Source organism: Amborella trichopoda, chromosome 11 (genome assembly GCF_054954075.1).
Source record: "Amborella trichopoda isolate Santa Cruz 75 chromosome 11, AtrichopodaSantaCruz75HAP2 v2.0, whole genome shotgun sequence".
NCBI lineage: Eukaryota > Viridiplantae > Streptophyta > Magnoliopsida > Amborellales > Amborellaceae > Amborella > Amborella trichopoda.
The window spans coordinates 4527305-4538149 of NC_142346.1; the positions used below are offsets into that span (position 1 = coordinate 4527305).

The 10845-nt window shown below is 34.7% G+C and overlaps 1 protein-coding gene across 1 annotated transcript; it reads right to left on the minus strand.

Moving 5' to 3' along the window:
• Positions 1-745: 745 nt before the first annotated feature.
• On the minus strand, positions 746-7777 carry LOC18441230 (putative mannitol dehydrogenase). The gene is made up of 5 exons (XM_006851351.4): positions 7425-7777; positions 5781-5894; positions 1656-2169; positions 1246-1399; positions 746-1148 (listed from the first exon to the last, which is right to left on the minus strand). The coding sequence occupies exons 1-5, from the start codon at positions 7520-7522 to the stop codon at positions 943-945; spliced, it is 1086 nt and encodes a 361-aa protein (XP_006851414.1). The 5' UTR covers positions 7523-7777; the 3' UTR covers positions 746-942.
• Between the last annotated feature and the right edge of the window lie 3068 nt (positions 7778-10845).

The following is a 10845-nucleotide window of genomic DNA, read 5'->3' on the forward strand; positions in this document are numbered from 1 at the left end:
CGGCCGTTTCACCAAAACCGGCTGAAACCAAAACCGGCCAAATGCCTATTCCGATCGAATTTGATCTAACTGGGCAGTTAGAATTTGAACCACCTGATTTTTTTCTACACTATGATACCTCACCACAATATTCATATGTTTGTTTCATGGGAAAGAGGACCAACAATATTACACTGGGATTTTCATCGAATGTACCTCAAACGGAATTTCTCCATGAGAGAGATTTCCAAGAAATCATCTTTCTTTATACGTTATGAAGCCACTTTTGGTAGAGATTTTTCATATGTTGTATAGCTACATGCCCATGTAGATTTGTTTTGGAAAGGGATTTAGAAGTGTGGCCCATGAAGATTTGTTTTGGAAAGAGATTTAGAAGTGTGGCCCATGAGGATTTTCTAAAGAGAAATTTCCCATGAACCAAACGTGAGAAATCAACTTGGTTAATAGAAATCTCATTCATAGAGATTTCCGACAAGCCAAACTTGGAATGCATAGCTTTCTCCTAGGCTCAAATAAGCACTCAATATTATCCATATCTGTATTCTTATCCCTCCAAGTACATCAGTGCTCCTAATAGAGAGTAGAAAAAAGAAGAAAACATTAGAAACTTAAAAATCACGCCCAGCATTCGAATAGGATATTTTTCATAAAACTAACATTTAAAAGGATCTCGATGTTGAGGAATTTCCAACATTTCATTCCATGGAAAATAAGGCAGAAAAACAAAGGTGAGGCACACATCAAGTTTGTATAGAAGAAAACTATATTCTAAATAGTGAACATCTCAAGAATTCAATGTTCAATTCCCAAAATCAAAGACTGATGATATACAGTAATCTACCCTTTTAGAAAAACCAAAAAATGAGAAGAAATACATAAGAGAAAAACAAAATGAAACCACAATTCATAGTCTTAAGTCCTGTAAATCCAGCAAGTGGACTTCTAGTATTTAGCTGACAAGGAGTTGGCCACATCTATCACAAAGCGATATCTCACATCGCCTTTTGCCAACCTCTCCATGGCAGTGTTCACATAGTCCATCTTTACAAGCTCAATATCAGCAGTGATGTTGTGTTTGCTGGCAAAATTGATCATATCTTGTGTCTCTTTCATCCCACCGATGATGCTTCCTCCTATAACCTTCCTCCCTACAATAACAACCAAGTAGAATTTGTTAAGGAGAAGCTGTCATACTCCAGCCAGTAAGGCGTGTTTTCATAATAGCTTAGGGACATTATTTCTTACCAGCAATTAAGGGGAAAGCAGGAAGTAGAAAGGGTTTTTCTGGCAATCCCACCACAATCAACTTTCCATTAGACTTGAGTAAAGAGAGGAGGGGTACCAATGCGTGTTCAGCGGAAACAGTGTCAAGGATATAATCCATGGTACACATAGCAGCCTGGAGAAAAATTAATCAAACAAAAGCAACCATAAATAAGGAGGTCATAAGGATAACCAGATTCAAAACATATGACGTTTCTCGTCAAACTAACTAATTGCTTTGAGATGTTTATAAATTATCCAGCTTTAAATATGGACCAAAGCATTACCAAAAAGAAATCATTCATAATGTGTGTGTAACCATTTAAAGTCTAGACAACTAACACTAATCAGTTACCCATCCAATTAAAAAGTATCACAATTTGATATCTTACCTGCATTTGCTCAGGATTGCGGCTCACTAAAAACTTATCAGCACCAAGTATCTCAGTGGCCTCTTTCTCCTTTTTAGGAGATGTACTAATGACTGTAACTTTGAGCCCAAAAGCCTTAGCAAATTTTATAGCCACATGACCAAGTCCACCAAGCCCAACAATCCCAAGATGCTTACCAGGTTCTGTGAGGCCATAATGTTTCATGGGGCTATACACAGTGACCCCTGCACATAGCAAAGGAGCTGTAGCATCGAGCGGTAGGTTTTCAGGGATACGGACAACATAGCGCTTGTCAAGAACTATCTTGTCTGAATAGCCACCATAGGTTTTAGTGCCATCATAGTAGATTGAATTATAAGTAAAGATGACTTTGGGGCACAGATTTTCAAGGCTTTGCTCGCAAGCCTCACAATTATGGCATGCCCCAACCATGCACCCAACCCCCGCCTTGTCACCCACTTTGAACTCCTTAACATTGCTTCCAACCTCTGTTATAATCCCTGCTATCTCGTGCCTGTAAAGGATTGTCCATTAGAATGTGCATTTTATACAAAATCGTATTGTATGAAATTTATGAGACAAATTGCATAAAATTAACTAGTCTCGATAACATAGGGAAAGAAACTTCGTGTGTTCTCTCATTTATGACACATGGTTAAAGACTCAAGTTACTGCCAAGGCCATAAGTATGTCTGGTTTTAGTTCAACAAACTCATTCTAAACGCTCTCTTGAATTTAGCCCTTTTTAGCTCTCCTTCACAGTAAACATAGCTTCTTTAGTTAGTCTAAGAGGTTATAGCAAAATTGACAAAAGACAAACTCGTACAACCGGAAATCAAGCCACTTGATTTCAAATAAAGGTTAATGCGAAATGATATTAACAGATTGGAATGCAAATTCTGTTAATAAACCTCAACAATGTAAACCGCCAAGTAAATTAGGAGGAACTTTCCCTAGCACTAAATATTGTAGATGGGCCACATGAAATTTGAAAGCAGTGCAACTGTCAGTCAGGTGAAGTTCAAATTTCGCCTGATCTTTTCACCCCTCTAATGTGATGAATACAAACACACAACTTATGCACTGCATATAAACAGACCATAGGAAAAGAGAGGGGCCCCTGTAAATTGAGAAGAGGGGTTGAAATGGCCGGTCTCCACTAAGTGCTGTATGAAATTTTTTAATAAGATTGACAAACAAATTACCATGTAGATAGTAACAGAACATTACAGCACCTTTGGAACGAACTCAATCAAATGTAGGAAACATCAAAATTAAGGAGCATAAAAAGAAATATAAATCTCAAGGATTAAGTGATTCTATGGGTGTCATATTTCCTTGAAAAATACAAGATGACAAGAAATATTTTGAAACTACCAATTCGTAGAGGTGAAATGTTGAACCAATGCCTTAAAAAAAAAAAAAAAGGTATCATGGCTGTCAAATATCAATGAATCATAGGGTTGGTAAGTCAGCGGACATACTTATTCAAATGCCGATCCAAAATTTGACAGATTAGTAATCTCCACCGCTCTAATCATGAATCTAAACAAAGCAAATTTTAAACATGAATTTTTTTTTTTTTCTTGTTGGATTGTTCATGTTAATTCTCCATAGGTCATCATATCTGTGCTATTTTTTGGGCTGCCAAATTGTGCTAAATCAAAACTCTGACTTAAGATATGTTACACATCCTAAGTTCATGAAATCCGAGGTGAACTCATGCATCTAGGGATGCATAAACCATCAATAAATGGTCGGCAACAAAAAAACAACAAAAAGAAAGAGGCACACTTAAAGAAATCATTTATCTTTTGTACATGGAGTTTACAATTATTTTGGGATTGTTTACAAAAAAAATCATTTTTCTTTCGTACATGGAATTTACAATCATTTCCATTCGTTGGATATCAATTTCGATGGTTGGGTTGCGTCATGAAGTCCAAAACTATTTTTAAACTTTATTTTCTTCATATGGAATGCCCTTTACTTGCTCCTTAGAATGCATTAAAGTGCCATAATTATTTGGTCAAAACCAATACACAGTATTGGAAACCACTACCCAGGGTGAGTACTCCGCCCATGCCCAATCGTAGTACTTGGCCTGAGTGCGAGTAACTCAACCCGAATAAGGCTAAGTATATGGCAACAAAAAAACAGATTAAAAAAATGCAAAAAATTCAAAAAATAGGAAATGCATGTTTAAAGTAAGATTAAGCAAAATACATCATACTACGGTTAAAAAAGTAGTAAAAGAAATAGATTTAAAAAAATCATTTTATGACGGGAGTATTTTAAAAAATAATGTAAAAAAGATGGGAAAATGTAAACACAACTATTCATGACAAAAACACTTTTCAATCTTTTCCAAAATAATAAAAAACATATAAACATATATCACAAATAAATTTTTTATTTTTTAGAATTTGTCATATATATTTTTTAAAGTTTTTTATATATCCTCGTGTGGGACACACCTAACTCGAAAAAACTCGAGCAAACCCCGAGTATAAATAGTCAAACACGGCAAATACATCAATATAGAGAAACCTTGTCAACTACCCAATAACCCAATACTATCTTATTTTATCATAGGAATAATTTTAATCTCTTTACCGATAATTGTTGGTATTAATTTAGGCACTTTACAGATAAATGTGGCCAGGTAGAGTCACTATCTATTAAAGGACCGCTATGTTTGGGTAGTATTCAATTCCTTTTCTATAAAGGAGGAGGCCTGGAGATAAGGGTTTTCTATAAGGATATCATCCCTCACATAGTGAGAGTGGGCTTTAAATAGGGGTGGGTAGGTTGTTATCACCATTTTCCACCAAATTTAATGGAATGTACATAAATATGCTAGTTGTATAGCTTTATCCAACTGTCTCTAAACATCTAAATTTCCAAAACCAAAAAGAAAATTGGTTAATTTATGTTGCGATTTGGCCTGTGTTTAGTGTTACGCAACAAGACCAAGTTTGTTAGTCAGGATTTATAGAAAATTATCCCACAAAAGTTTTTTTTTCCAAAAAAAATTGAAAAGGATTTCACGAATTAAAAATAAGGGAAAAAACAACCTCTCCTATGTGAATAGGCGTGGGAATTATTTGCGCCAATTAATCCCAACGCAAATTGACAACCAATTGGTATGAAAAAAGTCCTGCACATAATCATTAGGGGAGTTTTTTTTTTTTTGAGAAAGTATATAATCTACACGTAATCATTAGGGGAGTTTTTTTTTTTTGAGAAAGTATATAATGAGACCATCTACCTTTGTCACAAAGTGGTCATAATTGATTTTGTTAATTGAATGTAAAATTTGATGGCTGTATTTATTTTATTGATTAAATTCAAAGTTCAAAAGAAATTTTTTTGACTTTTGTGTCACACCTAAGCTATCAGATTTTACATCGGATGGTAATAGGTAATCATGACCTCTCTGTATCTAAGGTAAATAGTCTCATGGTGTATAATCCCCAGTTTTTTTTTATGTAAAATACTTTTACAAAAATATTTTCATGCCCTTTTAAACGGCGGAGATTAATTACAAATTCTCATTGGTATTCTCTCGGTTACGACTATTCTCCACCCTCCTTTTACAGTGATGCACGGTGAATGACCCAATTGTGTACCATTTATTATGCACCAATTGTGTATGTTTACAATCTTACACGTTCCTTGTGCATGGTATGTTATGAAATTGGAAAAAGTTTATATAAGGATCATACTTGATAATGTAGAACTACGGATGCTCCTAAAAAATCTATCGAAAAAAGTAGTTTTAATGTTGAAAAACCTTTTAATTGATCATCTCGATGTATGATTATAAAAAGTAAAAAAATTTTAAGTCTCGCATTTTGTAACATATCATTTACCTTGTCTATTTTCAAGATTTTCATATGTTTATAGATTTATTTGATTTTAATTATTTTTAAAATTTAAAATTTTATAATTAAATATAAAAAAAAAATTTGTGTTAATCCTAAAAATATTTTACATCAAAATTATATATCATGATAAAATTTGAAAGTGCACCTTACCTCTATACCTACGGATGCGTCCGTATGCAAATTGCACCCTATTAAATTAAAGGTCTAAAGACAAAATAGGGTGAGCTTTCATTACCCTGGCACAATTGGATAGATGGTGTTCCCCCACTCGTTTTTAATAGCGTGAAGATCAGAATGGCAAATCCCACAATACACGATCTTTATCGTCACATCCTCCTCACCATTGGCCCTAAAACAATCCAACAAAACTCCAAACCATTAAATAGATATTAATCCAACAAATTCCAAACCATTAAATAGATATTAGTCCATTAAATTAATATGAGGCAAAACTGGAAAAAAGATTTTGTTATATAATCCTGAATCTACAATAATTAATATTGCGATGGCAATTTACACGTTATTAAGGGAATGTTTAATCTCAAATAATTGAAAAACAATTAGTGTGATGACAATAAACAGGAGATAAAAACATGATGATAAAGCATTCTTATCTTTAAAGAATAGGATAAAAGAGAAGTGATCATCATTAAATGTAATCAACATCTCCCTTTCACAAGGGAAAAAATATTATATGCAATAGATTATAATAACTTCATATCTTGACCATCTAAAAATTACCCATGATTGGTTATTATCTAAAGATTAGATATGATTGGTTATCGTAAAGAACGACAAAAAAACATTGAAGTTTGTATAAGGCCCAGGTATTATGAAAATAAAATAAAGCCTCGCCTCAAATCCTCCTCTATAAAGTTCTTTCGACAACAAAAATCTCCGTAATGGCTCTAAAATTAATTTCCAACACCGCCAATAAAATTTGAAACTTAAAAAATAGCACAAATCTTATGGAATTGTGAACACTTATTCTTAAAGTTTAGATAATATGTTACAATATACCCTGTTTTTAGAATTTGAAATCCAAATTTTTTTAAAAACTATAACGTTCAACCCGAGATGATCAATGTAAAGTCTTATAATGCTTGAATTGAATTGCAATTTTCTATGAGTTATGAGGTGAAGATTTAATTATTTTGATGGGGCTGCATCCCTATGAAACCATTTTACAAAAAAAAACATTCATAAAAATGAAGACCCAAGTTGTCAGGATGAAGTTTTTGTAGTGCCTAAGATTTATGAAAACAAAATAAAGCCTCACTTCAAATCCTCTTTTGGAAAGCACTTTTGGCAACAGAAATTTCCATGGGGCATTTAAATCAATTTTCAACACCCATAATAAAAAATTTGAAACTCAAAAAATTGTATAGATCTTGCGGATCTATAAACACTTAATTTTAGGGTGACATGGACAGTTTAGATAATTTGTTACAATATACACGATTTGTAGAGCTTAAAATCCTAAATTTTTTTCATAACTAATATGTTCAAGCTGAGATGATTGATGTAAAAGTTTTTCAATGCTTGAATTGCAATTTTTTTTATGAATTATGAGGTGAGGCTTTACTTATTTTGAGCCCTATCAAATAATTTTCCAATAAATAAAGACCCATCCACCACAAATATTAAAAAAAAAAGAAGGAAAAAAAGAAATTTTTTTTAATATATTTGCAAATACAGGTTGCCCTTGCTACTTTCTGTGTTTTTCAGAAGTTGTTGTTTACTGATTTACTCTTTGGAAGATGAATGAGGAGTACAGATAACCCATCTGTAGATTTGAATAAGGAAGATTAACATGAACTCAAATTACACAGACAAATACACAAAAACGATACCTTGAAATAAATGAAAAAAAAAGTACCTGCGAGAGAAGTTGAGGGGAGATAGAACACCAGATGCGTCCCTTGCAGCCCAACCCACAACCTTTTGAGGGTGCTCGTTTTCTGGAGAAATGGACATTTTGTAGAGAGAGAAACTGGTGAATGTACTATCTTAGAGAGAGAAAGTGGTAAATGAAGTCTCCCTTATCTCTTTACTTATCAAAAGTGGGAATGAATTCTCTCTTCTCTCTCTTAATCAGAAGAAAAATCACTAGTCTCTCTATTTATCAAAAGAAAAACTCTCCCTCTCTCTATAGATGTGTATTTATCAAAAGCAAAACTCTCTCTCTCTCTCTCTCTGTAGATGGGAATGAGGAGAAAACTAGTAGATGGCACGAGAAGAGTAATGGTGATGGTGCGGTATTTATAGAGGAGGAGGAGGAGGAGGAGGAGGAGGAGGAGAGTGGTGCTTAAATGGGAACGGTGCAAGATGATGTCGGCAATGACACACACCGTTCACTGCCTACTTTACCGTCGCCGGAGAAAGCGGACGCGAATGTATTTAAATGCGTCCCCCTCTTCAAAAATATCTTGAGAGTTTGGTTCCAGAAGTTTTCTGCCCACGTGATTAATATTGAAATTAATAAATAAAATAATATATTTTGAGAAATTTACTGCGCCGTCCGTTTTGCTTCTTCACCATTTTTGGTGGGCTTTACAGTGAGTGAGCGGTTCTGGCTATGGCTGAAGACGTGTAAATGGCTCGAAACCGGAGAGCCAAATTCGTAGACCGTGCCAGATTACCACTTTCTTGGGTGGTGGGCCCACTGCCCTACGTGGTGACAATTCCCATCATCTTTTGGGCACGGGTTTCTAAAACGTACGACTCGGTAACTTTCCCGTTTTGTTGGGGAACGACCGTTGGGTCCAAATTTTGAATCAGGGCTCTACCTCTCGAGTCAAATTTTTGGACTCATACCCGAACGCGAGCGGGTCTACGCTTCGGGTCTTAGGTCAGGTCTGAGTCCATCGCCACCTATACCCCTATAAAACGCTTTTAATATCACACTATTAATTTCAATAATTTTTTTTAAACCATCCCCAACTTACAAAAGTTGACATTTGTTTTAAACAAAATTCCCTACTTTTTGCTTTGTTTTCCCTTCTCTCCCTCTCTATATGTATATATAGATTTATATATACATGCTGGTCCAACACAAAATGTGCATGACCTGCATGACTTGTATAGAGCCCATATAACAAATGGGTACATTTTGTATAGAGCCTAGGCTCTAAACAATCAAATTAGAGCCCACCTTCAAATAGTATTAAAAAATATAGTTTCAATACTGAAAATCTTTGTGATAGCCTTAAAATATATTTTTATTGTTAAATATAAAATTTAAAGTTTAAAAATAGTGTAGATTGAATAGATCTATGAAAACTTGAAAATCTAGAACATCGACGGTAAAAAAATATGTTACAAGATGCACTATTTCCAAAACTTGAAATCCATTTTTTTCTCTTATCCGTGCATCTTGATGTCGAGCTGATCAATTTGATGATATTCGACCATCAAAACAATGTATTCGCGTGAAATTTTTGATGTAGATTCTAAATTGATTGTTTAGAGCCTCGGCTCTATATAAACTTTTCCCATAACAAATTGGCTCTACATTCAGCTTGTACCAATACGGCACATTTTGTGACATATTGGTGTTAGACCGAAAGATGTTGGGCGTCATTTTTTGGAAACATAGGGGGTTATTTTGATAAAAAAAAAAGTAACTTTCCAATTGGGGGGTGGGTGTAAAATATTAATAGTCTTTGGGCTAATAGTTTAGTATTAATAAATAGTCTTGGAGTTAATTGCTAGTATTAATAGTCTTGGAGTTAATAGTATTCATGGTATTGGAGTTAATAGTTTAGTATTAATAGTATTAATAGTCTTGGAGTTAATAGTATTAATTGTCTTGGAGTTAATAGTTAATAGTTTAGTATTAACATTCTTAGAGTTAATAGTTTAGTATTAAAAAGGAAAACTTATGTATGGACCTTGACCTATATTTTCAAAAAATTTACAGTTGGATTCTTCCTATTTATTTGTTTTGTTTACCAAGTTTTAGTACAATTGGTTCGATGTAAACCACATTTGTTTATTTTTTTATTACTTTTTAGCATTTGTTGGGTGACCTGATATTTGAAATATTCAGACCTATAATCTAATCTATTATGTTGTATAGGGTGGTCTAACATTTCAAACCTTAGACCAATACACTTAAAAAAAAAAGAAGGTATGTGCCGCGCCGATGTGTGGAATATGGAACCATCCCATACAAAATAATCGATCAGTTCGTAGGGTTGTTCATGTTTCAAACACCCCCAAAATTTGAGTGGTCGGATATCTTATCCATTGGACCACCCACAAGTACCAAAAAAATTAGGAAAGAAAAAGGAGAAAAGAAAGGAGATTGATGTCAAATCAAGAATAAGTCTGAAAAAAATAAATCCCTTTACAATAAAAATTATGAAGATATGGAAGGTAATTCTGACAATTGATGTGTTTGTAAATAATGTACCACAAACTTTAATCACAGAAATTCATTTAAGTGGAATAATGTGTGTTTGTTGCCTATGGTTAAATGAGAGGCTGAGTGTCCTCTCCGTTTTGGTTCGGAATATACTCTTTCTCGTGGGAAAGGGGAAAGAGCATTTCACTCTACTGCTTTTGGAATTTTATGCACGTGTATCATTGTGTTGAGGAAATGCTTTTGGAACGTGCTACATGTGTATCATGTGTTGTGGAAAGGAAGCACGGGATTTGACTAGGGCTGACAATGGGAGGCATGGGTCAGGTCCGTCTAAACGTAGACTCAGACCCTAATGTATTTGGATCTAGGTTTTGAATCCGAACGTGACCTGTTGGGTTCAAAAGTTGGATCCACACCCATATCCGTCGGGTTTTGGGTGTATCCCATCACGTCTCGGGTCTGGTCAGGTCCATTGCCACCCTCACTATGAGCTTCATTTTTTGTTGCCTACAATGGTTAACAACATAAAATTGATTTTTGAGATGTGAGCGATTAGAGAGAGAGAGACATTCGAGATCTAGAGAGAGCTACATCTCCAAGAAACTGAGGGGGGAGAGTTGCAAAGAGGGAGTATGGCGATGGCATTTGTCCATTTGAGGAACCAGGGGCAGACAAAAAGTATTGAAATGATCTTAGGGTTGAGGCTTTGGTCTTTTGGTAAACTAAAAATTCGATTTTAGTACCCGTCGAATCAGATGTAGCAGGACCCGTACCCGAACTCGGGACTATCCGGGCATGCTTTATTAGATCTGGACCCTACCCGTGGGTCCAAAACTTGGACCCATACCTGAACCTATGTCAGGTATATCTAGTGAATATGGGTCGGGTCCCGATCCATTGCCACCCCTAGATTTGACTCAAGAATTAGTAT

Bases quoted from the DNA above. Each gene is read 5' to 3' on its own strand.
- LOC18441230 (XM_006851351.4), bottom strand. From the start codon at position 7,522: ATGTCCATTTCTCCAGAAAACGAGCACCCTCAAAAGGTTGTGGGTTGG. The intron at 5,895-7,424 runs GTACTTTTTTTT...GGATTGTTTTAG, and splicing joins CCCCTCAACTTCTCTCGCAG to GGCCAATGGTGAGGAGGATG. The intron at 1,400-1,655 runs GTAAGATATCAA...ATTTTTCTCCAG, and splicing joins GCAATCCTGAGCAAATGCAG to GCTGCTATGTGTACCATGGA.